Source organism: Telmatherina bonti, assembly GCF_933228915.1.
Source record: "Telmatherina bonti genome assembly, chromosome: 9".
In the NCBI taxonomy this organism is placed as follows: Eukaryota; Metazoa; Chordata; class Actinopteri; order Atheriniformes; family Telmatherinidae; genus Telmatherina; species Telmatherina bonti.
In genome coordinates, this window is record NC_136627.1 from 4,843,301 (window position 1) to 4,869,742 (window position 26,442).

Consider the following 26,442-nt stretch of genomic DNA (forward strand, 5'->3'; position numbering starts at 1 on the left):
ATGAACGCATCAGGACCAACATCCTGCAGTCTGGTCCATGAACGCATCAGGACAACATCCTGCAGTCTGGTCCATGAACGCATCAGGACCAACATCCTGCAGTCTGGTCCATGAACGCATCAGGACAACATCCTGCAGTCTGGTCCATGAACGCATCAGGACCAACATCCTGCAGTCTGGTCCATGAACGCATCAGGACCAAACGGTAAACTGTAGAATATTCCCCACACAAATCTGCAGCACCTCCTACGATCTCCTGCACCGTGTCGCTTTGTTCTCCTTTCTTCTGACAGACTCTGTAGAATCTGTTCATGAGATCAGGGGATGAAAGAGACCTGAAGTCCATGGTCCCGTTCCCCCGTAGAGGTCTACACCGAGCAACGCTCCTGCGTCCCAGGAACAAAGTTCAGACAGTGAAGGTGATTCTGAATGAAACCATCATGATGTTCAGCCAACCAATAGGAATCAGAAACACTCCCATCATCTCATGTCTATGTTCTACTTCCATCGTTCAGGGAAAAACGGCCTCAGAGTGACTGACAGCTCGATTCTTCTGCATTAACGTCAAAACGTCGGAGGTTCTGGGAGTAGAACAAAATAAGAAGATGCAACCAGAACAGAAGATGTTTAAATGCAATGAGCACATTTCCAACAGATAAAAAAATCACATGTAGGTTTTTATTAGTCTCCTCCTGTCAGGATTTCTCCGCCTGCAGCAAGATCTGAACATTTTTGGAAATTCTTTTAATGTTTCTTGAAGCGAATGCGTGAGCTGCTCCTGGAAACTTCGTCTGAACAGAATCAACCTGAAGGAGAAACGAGCAGCGTTCAGGTGAACTCAGAAAGGTTCCTTCTCCACCTGACAGGACGGCCTCGCTGCCGTCATATTAATCAGTTGATGTCCTTTAACTTCTTGGGGAGCTGCTAAAGCTTTCAGTTGCCAGGCAATGCTGAAGCAGAGAGCGCTGCTTAAAGAGACAGCGAGTTCTCAGCTCCCTTCCAGACCTGCGTCCCACAGCCCAGCTCGCAGGGCTTTAAAATGTCACCAGGTTTCGACTGGAATGGCAGGGATGAACCGCAGGCGAATCAGAGCACTGACTTCCTTCTTCTGGTTACAATAACTATCTGTTATGTGAACAAACAGGGTGAAGTGTTGGATTTTAGGCAAACAGCTGGAAAACAAGCTGCTGACACACAGAGCGGTTGTCTTTACATGTGAACAATCAGAACACGTTAAAATGTTTCTCATTTCCCTGAAGATCGCTGTCATCGGAAGTCGTCCGGAGAGCTGAGAATTTTATTTGAAGTCTTACAGTCACTTCAGCATTAAAGATGAATCCATCTGAGATAAACTGGAACTAAAAACTGTAAAAGAATTTCATAGAAATGTTCCTCAAACTCTGAAGATACACCGTCTACAGTGTAGAATATTATTTACATATTCAGAGAATCAGGAGGAATCTCTGTATGCTGGGACAAGGAGAACCAGACATGATTCTCTACTGGAAACCAGTGCATGGACTCAGGAAGCTTCCAGAAACCAGTGTGAACCCAGTTCAGGCTGAAATCCACACATGCAGGTTAAAGCTCCATCATATGTGAAGAGGATCCAGAAACACGCCGTCTTCTCTGGACCAAAGCTCATTTAAAATGTTCTGAGTGGAAACCTGGATGAAGATGTGGAATAGTTTGTGGACAGCATGGACGGCGTGTCCTGCAGACTAAAGAGGAGAGGGAGCATCCAGCTTGTTATCAGCCTGCATCTCTGATGGGATGGGGTTGCATTAGTGCCGATGGCGTGGGCAGCTTCCACATCTGGGAAGCTCCATCAATGCTGAAACATCTGCTCCCATCCAGACAACGTCTCTTTCAGGGAAGACCTTGCAGGTTCCACCATGCTGGACCACATCCTGATGGTGGAACAGGAGAACTGGTCTGCTGCAGTCTCACCAGTACAAAACATCTGGAGCATCATGGAAGCAGAGATCCTGCATCAGACCAGTAAGGAACAACATTCCAGCAACTGGTCTCCTCTCTTCCAGATGTTTCCAGATGTTAGAAGAAGAGAAGACGCTAACGATGCTAAACATCATCCTGGAACAGAAGTGTTTCTGCATCAGATTCATGTTTTCCATCAGATGATAAAACGTCTCAGTTTCATCGTCTGACATGATGTTTATCTTCTACTGGGAAGACCTGATGGGATTCTGGTTTTACCTACAGTCCCAACTCTTCTGAAAGTGTGGTTTTATTATGCAAACGGATTTCTTAAAGGTGGAGTATGTAAGATTTTCAATATTTTCAAAATAAATTAATAAAATAACTTATAACTAATAAAATAACAATCATAATTAGTTTTTTTTTTTTAAACATGTAGGTTCCAGTCTGTCCATATTTGATGCGTTATTAAATTAATGACAAAGACCCTTCTTAAATGTTTGCCTACCAGTAAAAAAAAAAGTGCTTTTTGTCATTTGTCATTAATGAAACTTGTAATTTAATAAAACATCAAATATGGACAGACTGGAACCTAAATGTTCAAAAAACTTTCTAATTATGATTGTAGTTATTTTATTAGTTAATTTATTTTGAAAATATTGAAAATCTTACATACTCCACCTTTAACCTAAAATTTGTCAAATTGAACATTTTAAAACTAACCATGTCATTAAAAATGAACAAATCTGATTGGACGGCTGTAAGAACTCAGTCATGACTCGGATCGATGCCAATTTGCTGCTTGTCGCCGAGCATCATTTGTCATCTGGAGGAACTCGTGCACACTGTGTGGAGAAAACCTGCACGTTATTCTGAATGCGCTCAGGATTGCTGCTCCTCTCCACAAACAGAACATCTGACCACAGAGTCCGCCTGCATGCTCGCATGAAAAGCTGCATCCTGCAGGGCTTGGGAGACCCCGCCTGCTCAGCGCTGTGAGGTTGAAACCCCCCATCCCTCAGCAGGAAGCTGCCTGTTGTCCCCCCCACAAAAAGAACTGGTTTTACTGGCAGGGAGAAGTAAAACTAACTTCTAAAACAGTCTCCCAGCATCCACATGACACTTCTCTCCCAGTTTGACCAGTAAGCAGGTTTCTGCCTGATATTTTTAGCCTGACCTTTTCTTCCTCCAGTTGGGAAGTGAACTTCCAGAGAGAGGGAGGCAGTCAGGAGCCACACCTCGCCACGCTCATCATCCATGTTTGTGTCTGCAGCAGGGAAACCTGTCCAGTTCAACACGCAGCAGAAGCACTGGGAGGACTGGTGGTTTATTCATCATCATCATCATCATCATCATCATCATCCTCAGCTCCTGTCTCTGCTGGAAGCAGACCCGAGCTCTAAACTTCCTCCTCCCTGTCTGCACACTGCCGCTCATTAAAGGATCCATTTTGATCCAGACTGAAGATTTTCTTCCTCCTGAACCAATCAGGTGGTTTGTCAGCGCACGCACACACACACACACACACACACACACACACACACACACACACACACACACACACACACATGATGAAGAGGAGGTTCGGTCTCCGCCTCTTCCTCACCTGCCTTCCCAACTCAAACTGGCGTTGTGAGAGCAGACCAGTGAACAAGTCAACAAAGCAGGATGTGAGTAAACAAGCGAGACGCGCGCAGGGAGTGCGCGCAACACCTGCGGCAGGACTGAGACGTGCGCGTGGAGCTGGAGAGGCCGTCACACAGCAGTCCTACCTCCCGCTTGACGTTCCACAGTAATTTCTCCTTCTGCTCTTCCTCCATGTCCGCGTGTCCGCGCGCTGTGCTCCACAACAGGTCCGGCAGCCCGTCTCCAGAACCAGAACCTGAACCTGTCCAGAACCAGAACCTCTCTGCTTCTTATTCCCGTCTCCTTCCTCCCTGCCTCAGCTGGACTGTGACGCACCGAGCTGCTCGGCGGTGACGTCAGAGGATCCGCCTTCCTCACTATACTGATCAATGGAGGGGGGTGGGTGTCACAGCATCCAGCCCCGCCCAACCTGCGGCCCACAGCCTCTCAGCATCAAACGCACCCACCTGTTGAACCTGCAGCTATTTTTAGCATCTTCTTCTTCTGCTCCTCAACAGGAGGTGTGTGTGTGTGTGTGTGTGTGTGTGTGTGTGTGTGTGTGTGTGTGTGTTGGGGGAAATCCAGGTTCATCCATTGTTTTTCTGTTTTAAACAGCAGATTATTTCCTTCCTCGCGCAGAAGCAGCTGATTCCTGCAGCTTTTCTTCCCACATGAAGTCTGCAGCTGATGGAGGAAATTTCTAAAAATAGTGGATGACACGCTGACCACGGCGCGCGCTGATGCCAAGCTGGCCTGCTGCAGAGTGACGTCACAGCAGCAGGAGGCGTGATGGCGCTGCTGCTGCGCCCCCATGTGGGCAGCTCGCGCTACTGCAGCCTGACTTTACATATATTTACACATTTATATATATATATATAGAGAGAGAGAGAGAGATTATTTATTTTTATTTTAATTATTCTTGTTCATTTACTTGTTTTTTTTCTTTTATTTTTTTGTTGAGCCTTGTGCAGAAACTGGGTTCATTTCTGCACAGGGCCCAACAGTCCTGCTCTGACTCAGAGTCGTTTCTTGCTATAGGCGGACAAGGCAAATGCCTAGGGCCCCCATGCTACCAGGGTGCCTCAACACTGCCTCTTTAGCCCCTTCTAAGGAGAACTAAAATGTTTATCTGTAGCTATTTTGTGTGTTTTAACTCCCCTTGCAGGCTTAAAAATAAACATTGGCTTAAATAAAACAAACTGCAATAGTGAGCACTTTTTTTTTTCTGTTTTTGCATTATGAGGTCATTGCTAATTGGTTCAGGTGGTAGAGCCACTTGTCTTGAAGATGTCTTACAAATAAATGAACAGCTATCATACGAAGACATCATTGATAACTTTGCAAATAAAAAAAAAACGCAGGAAGCAGATATTTTGAAGATGATACACTGTAATAATGTGTTATTAGGTTTTATGCTGATAAGTGTAAGCCCAAGGTAATTTAGCATTACCTTAAGTGTTGGTGTGTTAGATTTTCTTATTTAAAGTAAACAATCTTTTAAATAAATACTTAATAAATTCTATTTATTGACATAATATAGATAATTCTTTTTTGTTTTATAGTGCTTTTTTTAACAGTTTAGTTTGCGGAGTGACTCAACTTAAAGACCTTTATTTGTTTAGCTTAAGAAGTGTAATAGATGGTGGTATCCCAGTAGACGATCTAAGGCATTGGTGTCAAACTCCAGTCCTTGAGGGTCGGTATCCTGCAGGTTTCTGTTGTCTCCATGAACTGACGGAAATTCCTAAATAGGTTGACAAGAATCTGCTGGATCCATTTGATTTGAATCAGCTGTGTTGGTAGAAGGAAACAACAAAAACCTGCCAGATGCCAGCCCTTAAGGACTGGAGTGTGACACCCCTGATCTAAAGAGTTAGGAATCTCTTCATCATAGTTTGACAAACTAGAGGCCCCCAAACAGCATATTGCCTAGGGACCCCCACAAAGCTAGAAACGGCCCTGTCTGACTCAACAAGTTCAGTGTTTTCTATGCCTTCATCATAAAAGGACTAAATTCACACCCTGTAAAGTGCCAAAAAAAACCAATCTCCTTCTGTTCCCGATGTGACCAAAGTCTGGATCAATCAACAGGTTCCATAAGTAAAGTAAGACTTTGTCAAAGCAGCTTCTGGTTTAATCCCAGCGTTCATGGTTATTTGGTTGCAAAACAGAAACTTTACAGACAAGAGAAAACGTCAAGGTGGTGAAAACGGTGAAACCAGTCGTCGTGCTTTTTCAAATTGAAACCCGGGAGATGGAGGGGACACAGCCAAAAGAACAGGCACTAGCATTGACCCCTGCGGGACACCGTAGTGCAGAGGTGACTTCCTCACTTCCCCTGCAGGAGGAAATGAGGAAGAAGTTCCGGCTCCGGTTATCTAAACTACTACAGCGTGCAGTCTTCAGCCAAATCTTGCAGTTCCTCCATGATGAAAACCTTTTTGATCCATATCAGTCTGGCTTCAGGCAAGGCCACTCCTGTCTGTTACCGATTCCCTCTGACCTGCCAAATCCACTGGTCAATCCTCAGTCCTGATCCTGCTGGACCTGTCTGCTGCTTTTGACACAGTGAACCATCAGATTCTCCCCTCCACACTCTCTGAGCTCCGCATCTCTGGATCTGTCCTCTCCTGGTTCTCGTCCTACCTCTCAGGAAGATCCTTCAGGGTATCCTGACAAGGAGAAGTGTCCAGCTCACAAGAGTTGAAAACAGGGGTGCCTCAAGGCTCGGTGCTCAGCCCTCTTCTCTTCTCACGATACACCTCCTCACTCGGTGCAGTCATAAGTTCTCACGGCTTCTCCTGTCACTGTTACGCTGATGACACTCAGCTTTTCCTCTCCTTTCCTCCGGATGACACAACCGTCTCAATGAGAATATCAGCTTGACTTGCTCATATCTCTGCATGGATGAAGGATCGCCACCTTCAGCTCAATCTGTCCAAGACAGAGCTCATTGTCTGTCCAGCCAATCCTTCCTTACATCCGCAATTAAGTGTAAAGCTTGACTCTGTCACACTTGTTCCTACGCCTGCTGCCCGGAATCTGGGTGTCATGGTGGATGACCAGCTGACCTTTAAGGACCACGTTGCCTCGGTTGCCCGTACCTGCAGATATGCTCTCTGCAACATCAAGAGAATGAGACCGTACCTGACAGAACACACAACTCAGCTTTTGGTTCAGGCTCTGGTCATCTCACGCATCGATTACTGCAGTTCCCTACTGGCAGGTCTGCCTGCATGCTCTATTAAACCTCTGCAGATGATCCAGAATGCCGCAGCGCATCTGGTTTTCAACCAACCCAAACGGGCTCATGTCACTCCGCTGCTAATTGCTCTTCACTGGCTTCTGGTCGCAGCACGCATCAAATTCAAAGCTTCGCTTCTGGTTTACAAAACAATAACTCAAACGGCTCCCGTCTACCTTCACTCCCTAATCCAGACCTACACTCCCTCTCCACAGCTACGTTCCACCAGTGAAAGCCGCCTCGTGTTACCACCACAACGTGGGACTAAATCACCAGCCAGACTCTTTTCCTCTGTTGTTCCACGATGGTGGAATGATCTCCCAAACTCTGTCCGCTCTGCAGAGTCCCTGTCTACTTTTAAGAGCAAGCTGAAGACTCAGCTCTTCAAGGAGAACTTCTACACTTAGTTTAGCTGTATTTGTTGGAAAGTTGGAGAACTTAGCCCAGTTCTTTGTAACAAACTTTATGGTATTAATTCTTTGTATTATCACATAGGTGATATTATGGGGCGGGAAGGCAGTAAACACCTGTAGCACTTCATGTAAGGACCTGCGTCCAACTGGACAGTCCACCAGCACCTTCCTACCATGTCCTCTACTGTTTGATTTTGTGCTTGTGTTGTTCTCACTCATATGTAAGTCGCTTTGGATCAAATCGTTGCTAAATGACTGTAGAATAGAATAGAATAGACTAAGAGGAACTGAGGAAGTCGTTCCGGCTGCAGGAGGAAGTGAGGAAGTTGTTCTAACAGGATTTTATTGACAGTGCATATCAGTGATTTTCTCCTTCAGTATTAATTAGAATTGAATAAAAGTCACAGTTGGTTTTTTCGCAGCGCAGCTGTTCTGGACCCTCTGAGTCATGTGATCCAATGGAGTACGAGGCCGCGACACGGAGCTGCGTAGACGGCAGCAAAGAGAGGAAGGTGGTAAAAACATGAGGATGTCATGGTGGAACAAGGCAGAAGAGCGTCCGGCGTGTTTCCTGGTTTCAGTCTCAGTGTCCCAGCGGCCGGTCGTCGTACGTGCTGTACCGCTTCACGTGAATGCGACGGACGCGCTCGCGCAGCTCAGTTCCTCCGGGCACCTCCTCTTCCTCACTGAGAGAACCACAGTTGTTGTAGCTCCGGCGCGTGGCCTCCAGCAGGGAGTTGTCGGGCAGCGGCATGGTCTCGTAGAGCAGCGTGTTGAGGGTCTCCTCGTAGATCCGGGCTTCCGGGAACTCCACCTGAAACAGGAGACATTTGATCCGTCATCAGGCCACTGACTGGTCTGCAGCAGAACACATCACACAGCGTGGTGAACGCTTCAGACGTGCTGAAAATGTCCTGTTTGGCGAATCCTCAGCTGGTTTTAGGAGATCTGAACATGTGAAATGGAAAAACTGGAAGCAGAGGATGAAGAAAACCATCGTCTCTTCCTGCCACAAGGCCAGAAGGAAGGACAGTCTGCAAACAGCTCCTCCATCCAGCTGCAGCACAGCGTCTCATACTGCAGGGAACGCCGGCCCTGATGCATCATGGGAAAACTGCTGCCCCATGTGGAAGGTGGAGTCCACTGAGTTCTGACTTACAACTGGAAGATGTGGTTTTACTTAGATTTATAAAGTTTGCTGACTCAAATAACTGAACAAAACCAGAATGTTCCCGAATGCTGCTTTCAGACCCGATGAGGAAACCTCAGGATCAGTAGCTGCTCGGCTAGCTGCTAGCTCCCTGTTAGCTTCCTGCTAGGCTTCCTGTTAGCTTCCTGTTAGCTCCCTGCTAGACTTTCTGTTAGTTCCCTGCTAGGCTTCTTGCGAGGCTTCCTGCTAGCTTTCTGCTAGGTTGCTAGGCTTCCTGCTAGGCTTCCTGTTAGCTTCCTACAAGGCTTCCTGTTAGCTTGCTGCAAGGCTTCCTGTTAGCTTGCTGCAAGGCTTCCTGTTAGCTTGCTGCAAGGCTTCCTGTTAGCTTCTTGCGAGACTTCCTGCTAGCTTTCTGCTAGGCTGCTAGCTTCCTGGTAGCTTTCTGCTAGGCTGCTAGCTTTCTGCTAGGCTTCCTGTTAGCTTACTGCTAGGCTTCCTGTTAGCTTACTGCTAGGCTTCCTGTTAGCTTACTGCTAGGCTTCCTGTTAGCTTCCTGCTAGGCTTCCTGTTAGCTTCCTGCTAGGCTTCCTGTTAGCTTCCTGCTAGGCTTCCTGTTAGCTTCCTGCTAGCTGTGTGGTTTTCTGCTTGCCGCTTTGACACTTTAATGGGACGGGCTGATGGTCCATCTGTCTCCTTAAAGTGTCTGGGTGGTACGAGTAATGTTATGTTATGTTGCTGCCACGTGTTTCTAATATCTAACGGTCAGAGAAAATAATATAGAGAAAATAATAATTTAACATTTACAAATCTTAACTGAATCAACGCGTGTTGCATAGAGATGAATCTATTAAACAGCGAATCAGCCCACATGTACTCCCCATTTGTCCTCGATGGCGATGCTCAGATGTGTTCTGCGTATCAAACAGCCTCGTTTAATTTGAGACATCATCTGATTCATTTCAGCCTGTTAGTGCTTGTTTGCTACATCAGGAGTTCAGGTCACATGACTCTAGATATCTGATTAACTTTCAGTCCTGTGCTCAGAAACAGAGTAACGGATGCTCAACGTGTGTCTACGGAAGTAAACAACCTCCAACATTCACTCTAGTCCAAATGCAGAAGTGTCTGAACAGTTTGGAGTGTGTTGTTGACACCTAGAGTCCAAATCTTGCCTGTGAAACGGATCCGTTCTATCAGATAAGGAAATGATGGATCATCTCCTCCAGGTCTGAAAATCCTCTGTAAGAACTTCTCTATGCCACGTCTGGCCTGGCAGGAGCACACGGTCTGTGTTTAGGCAGCTTCAGGTGGGAGGAGACGGGCAGAAAGTCAGGCTTTCTCCTAGAAAACCTGCCAGTGTGCAGCTTAGCTTCAGTTTCCATGGTAACAGACTCAGTCGTTATCTTCCTTTCCCGAATCCTGAGTGTTAACGTGTACCCGTGTTTGGGACGGTCTGCTTATGAAGTCTGACAAGTTGATACTTTAGAAATGAAATCTGTCTCGTCTTTCTTCTGCAGTGAAGAAACAAACGGTTGTTTGGGGGGGGCGCAGCTTACCTTGGTCTGCTTCTTCTCTGTGGCGTAGACGATGGAGGTGCAGCACACCTCGGCCAGCTTGCGTCCCTGTCCGTAAAAGGACCAGCAGCATATCTCGTCTCCGATCACGTCCTTCATGAAGAGGACGCGGCCGTTGAAGCTGAGAGACAACCTGTCAAACAGCTCGATGTTCTTCAACAGGTTGTCGTCCGAGTTGCTGCGGAGACCAAAACCAGTTAAAGGTGGAGTCTGGAGCGGAGCGTCCAGGGCCTGCTGGGTTTAGTTGTGTCCCTCTTCCAAAGCACAGATTCAAATGAAAGGACTCTCCTCGACAGCTTGTTGTCCATCATGTTTAACTATTAATCATCCAGAAGCTGCAGGCCAGCGGCCTCTGAGGACCAGCTGGTCTGGAGCTTTCTTTACTACACACACTTTAGGTTTAGGTCCGACTGACGCAGTAACACGTCTTCTTTGTTCTGAGCAGGATGTAAATGTGCCGTTTGCGGCGAGACGAGCAGCGAGCGTGTGGAGGATTTCTCACCTGGTGTAAGAGTATTTGTTGTTGCTTCTGTTGTACACCAGCTTCACCACAGGCTGAAAATAAAGTCAAGATTAAACTCATTTACTCTGAATCCTACGAGATGGCTTGTTACTCGCTGAGGTGGTCTGATGTGTCCCTTACCTTGGAGGAGGTCTGGATGAGCCGCTCCTCCTCTTTAGGGGAGGTGATCACAGGTATAACACACAGGGGTTGCTCTTTGTTGTCCTGTTAACCACAAGTTCAAAGTTTTCACAAAATATCTGAATATCATAATAAAACAACATAAATAATCTCTTTTATTATTATTATTATTATTGGGTCTTAACTTCAGTAAACACATCCTTAAATTTATTTGATTGATTTTTATTCATTAAAACAGAGAATATACACATTAATGAGGACTGATGAGTAAACATGACAGATTTTAGCCACCGGCTGATTTCCATCAGTCGTTCCTCGTCAGATTTACGATTTTTAGAAAAATAATGTTGGACAACTCGTTTCATAACAACTGAAACCAATATGAAGACAACAGCCCTAAAAGATAAAATCTGGAAGAGAAAAGAGCTTTCCGGGCTGAACGAGGCCAAACCAACCAGCTGGTCATGAAGCCACCAAGGCTTAGGTGTCAAACTCCAGTCCAGGAGGGCCGGCATCCCGCAGGTTTTTGTTGTCTCCATGCTCCGACCCTCCTGACCCAAATTAAAAAATAGGTGAACAAGAAGCTGCTGGATCCGTTTGATTTGAATCAGCTGTGTTGGTGGGAGGGAAACAACAAAAGCCTGTCAGATGCCGGCCCTCCTGGGCTGGAGTTTGACACCGAAGCCTACAGAAAGAAAGGGTTTGCTGATGTCTGCTGCTTCAGGACTTTTCACCACATTGCGACTCGGGCTGTTCTGCATCAGTGTTTAAATAAAGCTTTCTGTTCTGATCTGCTTTCTGGACCAGTTGAAACTGACCTGCAGGCTGGTTTGACAGAGTTCCACGAGGCCTTGGATGAGGTAGTACTGTGCCTCGGCCAGCACCTCCTGAACAGCCTGGCGACCTTTGGGTAAGATGACCGTGCCGTCGCGCAGGTAGCACAGGATGCAGCCGAAGTGTTTCCCGCTACGGTCGATCAGGATCCATCCTAAATAGAAACAAAAGAAAGTAACCATGACAGGAGGTGGGGACAAGGCAGCTCAGGGGAGCCAGCAGTGTGAAGCAACTGTTTGAGGTTGCTGTGTTAGTATTTCAAAATGATCCTTGATAGATTTGTTAAGTAAAATATGATAACTCGACCAGCTAAATGATGCCAACCTTCCTTGTCTGTGAAGACTTCTTTCCTTCCACTGAACATGGCTTTCAGCATGGAGTTTTGCCTGGTTAGCACTTGTAGCGTGGTGTAGAACAGCATCCCTCCAACGTTGAGCCGGACATACTTGTTGCCCAGACCCACCGCTCCTCGATAACTGCAGGTCTTGGTCCTGGGACAAGCCAGAGGAGGGGCTGAAGAGGTGGGCTCAGACTGGCTGTGGTGGTGGGGAAGAAAGCTTTCCCCAGACATGTCCCTTTGGAGGTAGATGACCACCCTACAGACGGTGGTCCGAAGGTCCCCCGCCGTGGTGACAGCTACTGATGAGGTCGCCACAACCTCCTGCTGCTCCAGATCATTCCTGGAATACATGGAGTCCAGACATTTTCCATGATTAACACAGAAAGTCTGTGTGAAAGTCTGTAAAGCGAGACACCCACCATGCTGTTGGCTTTCTCGTTGTGACCCTTCCCATGCAATAAAAAGAGACCGGCCAGAAACTGAAGGGACAGAAAGAGCAACACATTCATGTTAAAGGAAAAGTCTACAAGTTTTACAGATGTTTGATTATTTAATCAGAGATTCAGCTTCTAACTTTACCAGCTAGGATGACATGTGACAACCCAGTCAGGTCATCTGTTTGGTTTTTAACTATTATCTGATTTTAACTTCAGTTTCCACAAATAAACCATAAATGGAAGTGAACACATCAAATAAACACACAAGTTAAAGTAATGTCAAGACTTAATTATGAATTTATTATTATTATTATGATTATTATTTATTAATTCATTGGTAATGTAAAGAGTTCATTAATCAGCTTTTCTGGCAAATAAGCAACAAAAGACGCGGATCAGTAAATAAACAGTTAACTGTTGGTATTTCCAACCAGATTTACTGTCTGATCTATCCCCAGATCTATAGATATACCAAACATTTAACCCTAACATGTGTTTTATCTGAAGGAAACTCCTTTTAAACAACTTCCGGTGCTAGTTTACTCGGCTAACCTTAGCTAATGTTGAAACTTTAACTCAATAAAAACAAACTTAAAAAGCTTTTAAATTGATAAATAAACCCAAATGCGAGGAATCGTGATGTTTTCCCAACACAAACCAACAATTGACATGAACTATTGATAAATGTGTAAAACTGATCAAATCTTGTGACTAAACAGATTCTCCTGGAATCCGTGACGCTGTCGCCACATCCTCCACGATTGCAGCTCTTTTTCCTACTATTTTCACGGCTACTTACCGCTTTCTTTGTGTTGTCTCGTTGTCTTTAAGGTAAAGAGAAAAAGCCGCAGATATTTACTAAAATTTATACCGTAAATAAAGTATGATGAAAAGTTGAACTCTTTCTTCTTCTGGTGAGTTTACACTGTGTGGGTGATTGGAAACGCAACACTGCCCTCTAACAACAGCATTAAGCATTACAAGCGAGTTAATGGACTGCGCAAGCGCCATCTCCTGGTCAGAGAGGGTTACTGCACGCAGTTAACCGTTAGTACTCCTCTAGTGCACTGTTTTCTCAACCTTTTTTGAGCTAAGGTACACTTTTTTCCGCTGAAAAAAATCACAAGGCACACCACAAACAATTTCCTAAAGTCTATATTATTAATATAAAATCCATCTAGTCAAAGTGTCTTGAAATAAATCAGATAAACACAAGAAAAAGGAATTTTATTATCTTTAACCTGGGCCGGGGCCTGTTTAATGAACACAGAGCTGTTTTTCAGACCAAATAGGTGAAATTGGATAATTTCTCATGGTACACCTGATGATCTCCCACGGCACACCAGTGTGCCACGGCACAGTGGTTGAAAAACACTGCTTTAGTGCACTGTTTCTCAAATGGGGGTACGTCTACCCCTGGTGGTACTTCACGGCATTCGAGGGGGTACTTGGAATTTTTTGGAAACATCTTTTATACTTTCTTTAAAAAATCCTTAAATAAAATAATTAAATATAATATTATATAAAAATGTAAAATATTACAATAAATGTAAGTTTACATTCGTAAACTGAATTTACATTTAGATTAACATAATTTTATTCCTCCTAAAATCCCACATTCCGACTTGAATTGAATCCCACCTGTTATGAGCCAAATCATATCCGTCAGTCACTGTCGCCATGACAACGAAAAAAAGTTTGATAAAACAAACACAAATGACAAAGTGCTGTATTTCATGTTTTTTTCTTAACTAAAAATACTTAAAAAATAAAAATGCAGTGGTTGGGGGAGGGGGGGTGGTACTTCGCTGCAAAATTATTTTACAAGGGGGTACTGTGTTGCAAAAAAGTTGAGAACCACTGCTCGAGTGTATCTACACTTCTGTTTCCTTCTGTTTTTTCCTTTTTTATTTATCCGTACAATTTACATTTTAATTAACCACAAGTTTAACCAGAAGGATTGGAATCGTCAAGACAGAATTACAGGGATTAATAATAGAATATAAAAGAATAAAATGTTGTTAAATGTAATTGTATCATATTTTCTTAATCCCATAAACCAGACAAAAGCAGCAAAATTAGCTTAAACGATGTTTTATTTATTATACATAAATTACGTTAAAATGGGACACGCGCGCTGGCTCGCGAGCAGCTGTGTTTGGTTGCCTTGGCAGCGGGGAGGGGCGGGGCTTCTGGAGGGGCGGAGCTTCAGCCGCTAGTTTACTTGTCGTGCCACATCACACAGGAGTCGGCGCGTCCGCGGAGATTTTACGGTCCAAACAGGTAAAAATCTTCCCATTCCTTTCCCACAGCACGGCAGCTGCGGGTTGATGTAGCTACACAACCCCAGGAGCTTAATATGCCATAAAAAGAACATTGTGTTCTGTCCGAGTAGTTTTACGAGCAGGCTAGCTTAAAGCAGCTAACTAGCTAAGTTAAGTCAACGGCTAACAATTAGAGCAACATAGCATAACAACACAGACGTAAATAACTAATCACAGCAGGCATTTAACAGGCTCGGTTTAAGGTGTAAAGTTAATACCAGTTGTGCTAAGTTGGCTCTGTTATGTGAAGCAGATAATGTACAGTCAGGGAAACACTGGTGAACAAGTTGTGTGGAAAGTTACCGGCTCTGATGGTGGAAGAACACACCGGCTGCAGCGCAAACAGCTCTAGTTATAATGTTTACACTGCTAGTTATAATGTTTACATGGCTAGTTATGATTAATCAGCGCTAGTTATTATGTTTACACTGCTAGTTATAATGTTTACATGGCTAGTTATGATTAATCAGCGCTAGTTATTATGTTTACACTGCTAGTTATAATGTTTACATGGCTAGTTATGATTAATCAACGCTACTTATTATGTTTACACTGCTAGTTATGTTTACATGGCTAGTTATGATTAATCAGCTCTAGTTATTATGTTTACACTGCTAGTTATAATGTTTACATGGCTAGTTATATTGATAAGCTCGAGTTATAATGTTTACATGGCTAGTTATATTAATAAGCTCGAGTTATAATGTTTACATGGCTAGATATGATCAATAAACTAGTTACTATGTTTTCATGGCTTGTTATGATTAATAAGCTCTAGTTATAATGTTTACATGGCTAGTTATGATCAATAAGCTCTAGTTATAATGTTTACATGGCTAGTTAAAATTAATAAGCTCAAGTTATGTTTACACTGCTAGTTATAATGTTTACATGGCTAATTATGATCAATAAGCTCTCCTTATTATGTTTACATGGCTTGTTATGATCAATAAGCTCTAGTTATAATGTTTACATGGCTAGTTATGATCAATAAGCTCTAGTTATTATGTTTACATGGCTAGTTATGATCAATAAGCTCTAGTTAGAATGTTTACATGGCTAGTTATGATCAATGAGCTCTAGTTATAATGTTTACATGGCTAGTTATGATCAATAAGCTCTAGTTATTATGTTTACATGGCTAGTTATGATCAATAAGCTCTAGTTATAATGTTTACATGGCTAGTTATGATCAATAAGCTCTAGTTATAATGTTTACATGGCTAGTTAAAATTAATAAGCTCAAGTTATGTTTACACTGCTAGTTATAATGTTTACATGGCTAATTATGATCAATAAGCTCTCCTTATTATGTTTACATGGCTTGTTATGATCAATAAGCTCTAGTTATAATGTTTACATGGCTAGTTATGATCAATAAGCTCTAGTTATTATGTTTACATGGCTAGTTATGATCAATAAGCTCTAGTTATAATGTTTACATGGCTAGTTATGATCAATGAGCTCTAGTTATAATGTTTACATGGCTAGTTATGATCAATAAGCTCTCGTTCTAATGTTTACATGGCTAGTTATGATCAATAAGCTCTAGTTATTATGTTTACATGGCTAGTTATGATCAATAAGCTCTAGTTATAATGTTTACATGGCTAGTTATGATCAATAAGCTCTAGTTATTATGTTTACATGGCTTGTTATGATCAATAAGCTCTCGTTCTAATGTTTACATGGCTAGTTATGATCAATGAGCTCTAGTTATAATGTTTACATGGCTAGTTATGACCAATAAAAGGTACCAGTGGAAGATGTAGATGCAGGGTGTCCTTGTGGAAACTTTGAGAGGACATTTGTTGGGTTATTGATGTTTCCTTCTCGTTCTTTGTGTGACTTGTGACAGGCCCTGCGGCCATGGCTAAAGACCCATTAGCTGAGGCAGGTTTTTATTTTGATGAGCTCAACAAACTGCGTGTTCTGGATCCGGATGTCAGCCAGAAGACATCAGAGCTGAAGGAGGAGTGTAAAGAGTTTGTGGACAGTAAGCAGAACGTCTCTTTAAGTCCATTCAGCTGTGTCTGTGTTCCTTCCTCCAGACATCAGTACGTCTACATGTGTGCTTTTTGCAGAGATTGGCCAGTTTCAGAAGATTGTCGGCGGTCTGATCGAGCTGGTGGATGAACTGGCAAAGGAAGCGGAGACGGAGAAGATGAAGGTGAGCTTCATCATGACTTCCAGTGGAATGAACACATACCAGGCTGCAGGACAGATCGATGATCATCTTTACTTTGAGCAAAATGCATCAGGACAAAACAAGCAAAACAAAATCCATAATCTCCTCAAATTAAAGATGAAAGCTCCAGAGCCATGACCCCTGTTCTTACCGTACATAAATATTATGTTTAGCTTGTTGTGATTTGTATGTCAGTACAAATACACGATCCTGCTGGATGATGCTTATCTATCTCTGTCCAACAGCTAGTTAAAGGAACTAAAAATAATTCTTTGGTTTTCTTTAGGATTAAATCTTTATATGTAAAAATACCAGGGCTGTAACGATATGCTTTCGTCCCGATTCTATTCAGATTATTGGGTGCCGATTTGATTTAAATTGCGATTCTCACAATTCTTCGGTTTTGCTGATTTTTGTAGATTAAAGAAAATGTATAAAACTTTTTTGCTTGTTATTTTTCTTAATTTCGATGAGGAAAAAACAACGCAGCAGCCAGATCATCATTCTGCTGCTGTAATACCCAAGAAGACAAGTTTAAAGATCAACAAAAACAATAAAAATGACAAAAAATTGTAGTGGAAATAATTTTATTTATTTGAGAAAAAAAAATTTCTATTTTAAAATTGTGAAGCAAAAAATCCTGATTTTCAATTTTTCGATTTGATGTTTGAAATGAATCTAAGAAAAACATGAGAACGTCACGGTGGGACAGAAACTCTTGCAGCTAGCTGCCACAATCACACATCATGTCTGACTTTTACTGTTTTCATTCCAGCTCTAAAAAACCTCTGACAATGTTTCTCCTGTCAGTCTGCTTCGATTTAAATTTTTTATTTATTTATTTAAGCTTTATTTCACCAGGAAAGTCTCATTGAGGTCAAGAACCTCTTTCTCCAGCGAGTCCTGGCCAAGAGGCAGCAACAGTTACAGGCAATTTACATGTTACCACTTAAACAGAACAAATAATTAAAGCAATTACAACTAAAGAAGGACATCTCAAAATCTCTCATTCTGGACTTAAAACCGTTCAAAGAAATAAGTTGCAACAATTTCCAGTCTGTCTGCAGAGTTCCATGTAGGCCGAGCGGAGTAGACAAAGGCCCTTTTTCCCAGTTCAGTGTGGGCAAATCGAACAGGAAGCATCAAATGATCATTCGATCGCAAAAATTAAGATCGAATCTTGTTTCCATGGAGATGAAAATCCTGCTTAGAGATTTGTGTTCCTGTCTGCATGGTATCGCCTGATATTGGTTTAAAAATTAACTCTGACTTCGGCCATTGCAGTAATATAACTGATAAAATAAGAAGCGCTGTTTAGAGACGAACCCGCAGTAACGACCATAGATTGTATATAGAAAACTCTATATAGAATAGACTCTAGAATAGACGGTATATAGAATCTGTATCTTTCATACGGTCTATGGTAACGACGCGTCACGCAGCAAATACCTGCACGTTGACCTGCAGCAGGTAGAAGTCTAAATGTCAGCGTTACGGGAGAATTTCCTCTGACGGAGAAACAAATGTCCTGATTCTGATACATCCATAGTGATCTCACACATCTCAGCTTTTTTTATTATTATAAATATTATATATTAAATATCATAATACTATAAATACATGAAGATTTATGACCTTATATTGGATAGGATGCCATAGGCCTCGTGGAGAGGAGCTTATAACATGTTGGAAGCAACATGTGTTTGACAAACTCTGTCTTCATTCAGCATTTTATAGCTGATGTTATATTTTAGATCTGTTTGATCTGATTATTTTTAATATTTAATTTTAATCCTCGCTGCGCTCCTTCAGGCCATCGGAGCCCGGAACCTTCTAAAGTCCGTAGCAAAGCAGAGAGAGGCCCAGCAGCAGCAGCTTCAGGCTCTCATAGCTGAGAAGAAGATGCAGCTGGAGAGGTAAGAGCAACACTCAGCCTCTGCCGACGCCGGCTCGACTCCGCTGCGACATAAACTCTTCCCGTTTCAGATATCGCATCGAGTACGAAGCCTTGTCCAAAGTGGAATCCGAACAAAACGAGTTCATCGACCAGTTCATTCTGCAAAAGTGAGGACAGGACGGAGTGACCGCATCGTTCCAGAGTGCCTGTTCCAGGTGGCTCCCGCTCCAGAGTCACTGCTGCTGCAGCTTTTTCCAAAGTAATTCCAACAAGCTCCGGCTCCACGTGACACCATGTGACCCCCGACTCGCCGCCGCTGGGAGAATCTTCAGCGTCAAGAGAAAAACTTGAGTTCTTTTGGAAAAACTTTACACCAAATGTTTCAGCGTCGCACGACCAACATAAAAGAAGATGAAGCTATTTATGTAACGGAAAATTATTTATACTATTTATACTAAATAATTGTTCTGTATATCTGGTTTGTTACTTTTTCTATCCGCTGAAATAAATCCTGCATGTGCATGAATTTGTAAATAAGTTTCAGCTGCAATAAAAAAAGTTGTTTCTTCGCGGTGCAGCGTCGGCACAGAAACACTTTCTCTCCTGTCTTCAGATTTCTAAACGATACAAGCGGTTAGACTTGAACACTGTTTATATCAGAAATACTGTTTTCCTATCAGGATGTTGGTAGAAGAGCCAAACGTCGTGCTATAAAGTGTTTAAATAAAGATGATTTAAACTCTGCTGTCCCGGATCTCTCGCTCTTCCGTCTGGAGTAACAACACAAGCAGACGATGACAGATTCATTTAATAAAAACAGAAAAGTATTTACAGGCGCCTCTAATGCAACAGTTTTTACCCCAAAGCTTTTCTTTTCACATGTTAAAGAGCAGCAAATGGCCCGAACACGCGGAGACGGTGAATCCAGAGTCCTCCCCGCTCTAATGGCGGATCACTTCTTCTTGGTGTACTGAGAATCAGCAGGAAAGACTATCAGCGACCAAACAAATGACTTAAATATCTCCTCATTCTGTAATTCTTACTTTTTCTAGAATCCAGTCTGCATCTGTGATAGCTCTCTGGATGATCATCTGTATCCTCTCTGGGTCATCTTCATCCGAGTGGCTGTTGTAACCCTGGAAACAGAGGATGGGATGAGAGTCTGTCCTTCCTGCAGACAGAAACCTGCTCAGGTGTGGAGACCCCACGTAGTTCTGGTTTTTATGCAGGTTGTGACGCGTCGCAGGAGAAAACACACAGATGAAGACATGCAGATGTGATCTGTGGAGATCAGCTCATAATCTACAGGGTTTACAAAAGTTTGTCCCTTCAGACCTCCAGAACTTGTGCTGTCCGCGCATGCTGCCAGCTGACCTGTCTTATGGCGTGTCTGTAGTGCTGCTGCATGGCTGAGGACGGAAGCTGCCTGCAGCACCTGAGCAGGTATCTGTAAAGCTGCAGCGGCGTCTGGATCAGCTCCGCTCCGGTGAGAGGCGGCATCTCCTCTCCTCTGCTGCAGGAACAAATGAAACTGCTTTGGAGCAGCGAAAAGGACAATCAGGGCATAAAACGATGCATGTCTGAGCAGACTTCTTTAAATCTGACCTTTTTCATCAAACATATGCAAACTGATGCTTTTCTCCAAGGTCTAAATGAACTAAATATACCAGTTATTTTGATCCTGGACCTTGGCTATGTCTGCTTCAAGAGCCATGTAGTTTTATTGTTGACATTTAAAAAAAACAAAACAAGGCAAAAGTCGGGATATTATGTCCTTGTTTGAGGTTGATGCTGTAGCATTGAAAGTTGTACCAAATGAAAGCTAAACAAATCTTCTTGCGTATGGTTGTAAACACATTAACACCTGTGTAAATGTGAACTAATTTTAATGCACAAACAATGTCAAACATTCATGTTTTTTATGCTTGGAAAGGATGACATCATATGACACATAACATAAATTGTTACTTTTCATGCACGTACATCACATTTTATCACTAAATAGGTTTTATTTCAGATTGTCAGCTAAGATTGATTTGTTAGGATCTGTGACCTGCTCTCATCATGGCATCTGGAAGACAACTATGCAGCGAGAAAGTGGTTAGAGATACAATTGATGGGGATGAACTAAGTGAAAAGAGAAGAAAGGAGGCAACTCCTGGGACCAGGTCCTATAGTGATGTGTTTCTCATTTGGCAACCAGCTCCAGCCCCAGTCAGCTTCCTACTAACCACCAGGTGTTCCAGTAGTTCCTGCATTGGAGGAATGAAAATCTCTAGGCAGGCATAGCCAAGGTCCAGGATCTAAATAACTGGTATATTTAGTTCATTTAGACCTCGGAGAATGGGGAAAAATATCAGTTTGCACATGTTTGATGAAAAAGGTCAAATCTGAAGAGGTCTAATGTCTGAGTCTATTGGTGTTTTATTGGTTTGAGATGACATAAAAGACCTAAACAAATACGTTTCGCCTAATTTTATTTGTGAAATCATGCTGGAAGAATTTACTTGTTTCTAACTGGTTAAAATAAAGATGCTGGTTAAAATGTAAACATGCTGGTTAAGGTGTAAAAATGCTGATTAAAGCACCTTGCTAGCTGTTTAAACGCGTTAAATCTTCACCACACTTAAGCAGCGGTAAACACACTGAAATAAATCTTACAGTGACTAAAGACGGAGAGTTATCTGCAGGCTTGCAGCATCTAGAAAATAAGATTTAACCTTCCAGAGATGCAGAAATGTGGATGTTATCTCAGTCACCCGTATGTCCTCTTCTTCTACGGTCTAAATCCGCGTTGTGTGAAGACAGCGCTGCTCCCTGCTGCCCCTTGCTGGCTGAAATGTTGAAACTGTCACGGTCAGAGACCGGGGTGGAGGGGTGGACCCAAAAGCAGAACGTACAGATGAAGAGGTAAATGAAGTATTTATTTAGTACTCAGATCCTGTTGGTCTGGTCCAGGGAAGAACTTCTCAGATAATTGGAATTCTGATGATAGTGGAGGTTGCTGGGGGGGGTGGCCTCTGGTTGTGGTGGTTGGCCTTGGTTTGAGGCAGAAGCAGGCAGGCACAAGCAGTTGGGGAAGTTGGCTGAGGAAAATGATCTTGATCCAGGAGGATGTCCGTAATGGTCTTGACGTGCTGAGGAGGCAAAGAGAAACAAAATGAAATCGCTAGCGATGAGCCACAAGGTAAGCACTAGAACTGGCCTGATTACCACGCAGTAAAGAGAGACAATCTGGCAAAGACTGGAGCTCCAGCTTGTCCTTAAATAGCAGGATAAATCAGGAAGATGAGCTCCAGGTGGTTGTAATTGAAGCTCCAGACTCCGCCTTGAGTCCCCATGGCAACCTGCACAGACTCAAACAGCAAACCATGACAGCACCCCCACCTCAAGGGACGCCTCCAGGCGACCCAGGAGGCACAAGACGGCGGGAGCGGCGGAAATCAGCAAGCAGGGAGGAGTCCAGAACGAAGCGACGAGGAACCCAAGAACGCTCCTCCGGACCATAGCCCAACCAGTCCACCAGATACTGGAAACCCCGACCCCGGCGCCGAACATCCAGGACACGGCGCACAGCATAGGCAGGACCACCCCCAACGATCCGGGCGGGTGGAGGGGGCCCGGCAGGAGGGCACAATGGACTGGACAACACAGGCTTGAGCTGAGACACATGGAATGTGGGATGGACGCGGAGAGAAGAGGGGAGACGAAGACGGACGGCCGAGGGGCCCACCAACGAGACGATCTCATAAGGACCAATGAAGCGAGGGGCCAGTTTAGGGTAAGTGCCCTTCAATGGAATGTTCCGGGCAGACACCCACACCTTCTGACCAGGCAAAAACACAGGAGCAGGACGACGGTGGCGATCAGCCAGGCGCTTGTTGCGACCTGCGGTACGAAGCAGAGCCTCCCTTGTCCTAGTCCAGACACGCTGAGCCCTCTGGAGATGATGTTGCACCGAGGGTACATCCAGATCCCGCTCCTCCGTGGGAAACAACGGAGGTTGATAGCCAAGGGAGGCTTCGAATGGAGAACAACCGGTAGCAGAAGTGGACAGAGAATTGTGGGCATATTCGATCCAGCTCACATGACGGCACCAAGTAGAGGGATTATCAGATGCGACACAACGCAGAGCAGCTTCCAATTCTTGATTGAGTCGTTCTGTCTGGCCATTGGACTGAGGATGGTGGCCAGAGCTCAGGGAAACCTTGGCACCTAGGGCAGTGCAAAAAGCCTTCCAAACCCTGGAAACAAACTGTGGTCCCCTGTCAGACACAATTTCAGTTGGAATGCCATGAAGACGGAAGACATGGTTTACCAGGAGCTCTGCGGTCTCGGACGAGGAGGGCAGCTTGTTCAGGGGAATGAAATGGGCAGCCTTGGAAAAGCGGTCCACTATAGTGAGGATGGCTGTCTTGCCTTGAGACGGAGGCAAACCAGTGACGAAATCCAATGAGATATGAGACCAGGGTCGGCTGGGAACCTCTAGTGGCTGCAGAAGTCCTGAAGGAGGCTGATTGGAGGTTTTATTCCTTGCACAGACTTGACAGGCTGAGACATATTCCCTGGCGTCCGATACCAGAGACGGCCACCAGAAATGTCTTTGAGCCAAAGTGATGGTCCGATGAATTCCTGGATGACACGCAAACTTAGATGAATGGATCCAGTGTAGAACCGCAGAACGGGCAGAAACGGGCACATAACGGCGGTTGGGGGGTCCCTCCTCGGGATCAGGATCCAAAAGCAATCCTTGGCGTATCTGATCCTCCACATGCCATGACACTCCACCAACCACCACTGAAGGAGGAAGAATGCGTGCTGGTTCAGAAGACTCCTTGGCAGAGTTTTGCCTGGACAGGGCGTCAGGCTTAGTGTTCTGGGACCCAGGGCGATAGGAAATAGCAAAGTCAAAACGATTAAAGAACAGTGACCAACGGGCTTGACGGGAGTTCAATCTCTTTGCACTCTGCAAATAGGCGAGATTCTTGTGGTCTGTCCATACTACAAAAGGATGTTTGGCCCCCTCCAGCCAGTGTCGCCACTCCTCCAAGGCAAGCTTTACCGCTAGGAGTTCTCTATCGCCGACATCATAGTTCTGTTCAGAGGGGGTCAACCGTTTGGAGAAATAGGCACAGGGGTGTAATTTGTCCTCCTTACCAGATCGCTGGGACAAGACGGCCCCAACTCCAGCCTCAGAGGCATCCACCTCCAGGACGAACTGTCGCTCAGGGTCTGGCTGAACGAGAATGGGTGCTGTGACAAATAGTTCCTTTAAACGGCCAAAAGCTTGATCCGCCTCCGGAGTCCAGGAGAAGGGAATCTTGACAGAGGTCAGCCTGGTGAGGGGAGCCGCGACCATACTGTAGTTTCTGATGAAACGTCGATAAAAATTAGAAAAGCCAAGAAAACGTTGTAAATCCTTCCTGGTACTGGGAATAGGCCATTCCGCAACGGCCTTGATCTTAGCTGGGTCTGTCTTCACCTGCCCGCCCTGGAAGACGTAGCCCAGGAAGGAAGTTGATGAGGCGTGGAAGTCACATTTCTCTGCCTTGACATAAAGACGATTCTCCAGCAACCGTTGTAAGACCAACCGAACATGTTGCTGATGTTCTGCAAGGGACCTTGAAAAAACAAGGATATCGTCAAGGTAAACAAAAACAAAGCGGTGTAGGAAGTCTCGAAGAACATCATTGATAAGTGCTTGGAACACAGCGGGGGCATTTGTGAGTCCAAAAGGCATGACGAGATATTCAAAATGTCCGAGAGGGGTGTTAAAGGCCGTCTTCCACTCATCCCCCTCACGAATCCTGACCAAGTGATATGCGTTCCGGAGGTCCAATTTAGTAAAGATCTGGGCCCCCTGAATGGATTCAAAAGCCGAGGTGATTAAAGGTAGAGGATATTTATTCTTGATGGTAATGCTGTTCAGATCCCGATAATCAATGCATGGGCGTAAAGTCTTGTCCTTCTTTTGCACAAAAAAAAAACCCTGCCCCAACGGGAGAAGATGATGGCCTGATTAGACCTGCATCTAGAGATTCGCGGATGTAGTTCTCCATGGCCTCCCGCTCCGGTTTGGACAGGTTAAAAAGTCTACCTCTAGGAAGTGATGCACCTGGGAGTATTTCTATAGCGCAGTCGTAGGGCCGGTGCGGTGGGAGAGACTGAGCCTTGTCCTTGCTGAAAACGGCACCTAAATCGTGGTATGCTGACGGAATGATAGATAAGTCCACCGGTTGTTCAGGAATACAAACTGGTGCTCTAGAAGGTTGACAAGCTGACTTCAAACAGTTGGACAGACAAAAAAGGCTCCAACTCTCCAGGCGGCTCTTACTCCAGTTGATATGAGGGTTGTGCAAAGCCAACCAGGGGTATCCTAGGGTGATGGGTACCTTAGCCACAGGGAAAAGAAGGAACTCAATTCTCTCACTGTGATTCCCAGACACTAGTAGGGTAAGAGGACGGGTCTTATGCGTGATAGTTGTAAGAATTCTTCCATCCAAAGCAGTAACAGAAATAGGAGTTGACAGGAGAACAGCGGGGAGTTTGAATTTAGTGGCCATAGTGGGATCCATTAGGTTCTGTTCAGCGCCCGAGTCGATTAAGGCCTGAAACTGGTGGTCAGTTCCGTCCAACGAGAGAGTTACCGGTAGTACACAACGTGGAGGACTTGGCTGCTGAATCCCGCCCACCAGTAGTCCTGCCTCTACTGGCGGGCATGGTCTTTTGACTGCAACCGGCAACTGGACACGAGATGATCCGGGGAGCCGCAGTAAAAGCACAAATGATTCCGTAACCGGTGTTGGCGTTCCTCTGGCGTCAACCCAGCTCGCCCTACCTGCATAGGTTCACTCTGACCTTCAGGAGCAGGTAGAGACGGTAATGTGCCACCAGCCGCAATTGGAAGGGTCCTTGGGCCGAGAACCGGCCTCCGACTGGACAGCGGGTCCCGAACCCCTCGCTCCCGCCGCCTCTCGGCAAGTCTGTTATCAACCTGTATTACTGTGGTGATCAACTCCTCGAATGAGGCTGGCTCCTCCCGGAACGCAAGCTGATCCTTTAGATGGTCATTAAGAGCATTTAGCAGAACTCCCCTTAACACCTCGGGAGGCCACCCTGTCTCAGCTGCCAGAACACGGAAGTCCACAATGAACTCTACTGCAGGTCGACTGCCCTGTCTAAGATTGAGCAATCTCTTGACTGCATCAGCTCCCTTCAAAGGGTGGTCGAAGGTCTTACGAAAGTCATCTAAGAATGAAGAAAAAGAGATTGAATCCATTGGACGAGACTGAAAATAGGCCAATGCCCAGTCCAGCGCCTTATCACGTAGGAGAGCAGTGACAAAAGATATCTTTGCGGCATCGGAAGAAAATGATCGTGGAGAACGAGAAATGGCTAATGAGCATTGAAGGATAAAGCCTCCACACTTGCTTACGTTCCCAAGGAATGGCTCAGGTGTCGGGAATGCAGCATCACGAAACACCGGATCCGGTGAAGGAGTAATGCTTTGTGGGGTTGAAGTGGAGGAAGATCCAGAAGCTGCAGAAGAAACAGACAGTAAGTTATGAATGCTCTGTATCTGTTCAAAGACTTGGTCCAGACGATGGTTACAATGTCCCTGTTGTTCACCCAGGAAGTGCAAAGCTTTCTCATGCTCCTCTAGAAGTTTTCCCTGTTCAGTCAGGGCTGTTTGGAGTGTGTTCGCTGGGTCCATGTTATGGCCAGATTGTACTGTCACGGTCAGAGACCGGGGTGGAGGGGTGGACCCAAAAGCAGAACGTACAGATGAAGAGGTAAATGAAGTATTTATTTAGTACTCAGATCCTGTTGGTCT

General features: G+C 44.7%; 4 protein-coding genes across 8 annotated transcripts in view; 1 reads left to right on the forward strand and 3 right to left on the reverse strand.

Moving 5' to 3' along the window:
- The window catches only part of sgsm2 (small G protein signaling modulator 2), a gene marked incomplete at both ends in the record, with an annotated part of 105,227 nt that extends 101,469 nt beyond the window's left edge, over positions 1 to 3,758 (reverse strand). The window contains one exon of the mRNA XM_079246645.1: positions 3,711 to 3,758. Coding sequence (XP_079102771.1) covers positions 3,711 to 3,758 — 48 coding nt within the window. The remainder of the gene's footprint in view (positions 1 to 3,710) is intronic.
- A 3,808-nt stretch (positions 3,759 to 7,566) lies between these two features.
- tnfaip1 (tumor necrosis factor, alpha-induced protein 1 (endothelial)) lies at positions 7,567 to 13,130 on the reverse strand. The gene is made up of 8 exons (XM_079246757.1): positions 12,999 to 13,130; positions 12,182 to 12,241; positions 11,747 to 12,102; positions 11,407 to 11,576; positions 10,589 to 10,672; positions 10,448 to 10,500; positions 9,928 to 10,123; positions 7,567 to 8,035 (listed from the first exon to the last, which is right to left on the reverse strand). The coding sequence occupies exons 2-8, from the start codon at positions 12,214 to 12,216 to the stop codon at positions 7,805 to 7,807; spliced, it is 1,125 nt and encodes a 374-aa protein (XP_079102883.1). The 5' UTR covers positions 12,217 to 12,241; positions 12,999 to 13,130; the 3' UTR covers positions 7,567 to 7,804.
- A 1,267-nt stretch (positions 13,131 to 14,397) lies between these two features.
- ift20 (intraflagellar transport 20 homolog (Chlamydomonas)) lies at positions 14,398 to 19,309 on the forward strand. The gene is made up of 5 exons (XM_079246153.1): positions 14,398 to 14,482; positions 16,382 to 16,519; positions 16,608 to 16,693; positions 18,524 to 18,627; positions 18,698 to 19,309. The coding sequence occupies exons 2-5, from the start codon at positions 16,393 to 16,395 to the stop codon at positions 18,777 to 18,779; spliced, it is 399 nt and encodes a 132-aa protein (XP_079102279.1). The 5' UTR covers positions 14,398 to 14,482; positions 16,382 to 16,392; the 3' UTR covers positions 18,780 to 19,309.
- A 95-nt stretch (positions 19,310 to 19,404) lies between these two features.
- On the reverse strand, positions 19,405 to 21,385 carry lyrm9 (LYR motif containing 9). Of its 5 annotated transcripts, none has more exons than XM_079246613.1 (4): positions 21,329 to 21,385; positions 19,983 to 20,121; positions 19,652 to 19,744; positions 19,405 to 19,578 (listed from the first exon to the last, which is right to left on the reverse strand). In XM_079246613.1, exons 2-4 carry the CDS (start codon positions 20,106 to 20,108, stop codon positions 19,561 to 19,563), a joined length of 237 nt encoding a protein of 78 aa, XP_079102739.1. In that variant the 5' UTR covers positions 20,109 to 20,121; positions 21,329 to 21,385; the 3' UTR covers positions 19,405 to 19,560. The 5 variants fall into 5 exon arrangements, with proteins under 5 accessions (XP_079102739.1, XP_079102740.1, XP_079102738.1 ...); XM_079246614.1 differs by having other exon boundaries at positions 19,983 to 20,142; positions 21,329 to 21,377; XM_079246612.1 differs by having other exon boundaries at positions 21,270 to 21,377.
- Between the last annotated feature and the right edge of the window lie 5,057 nt (positions 21,386 to 26,442).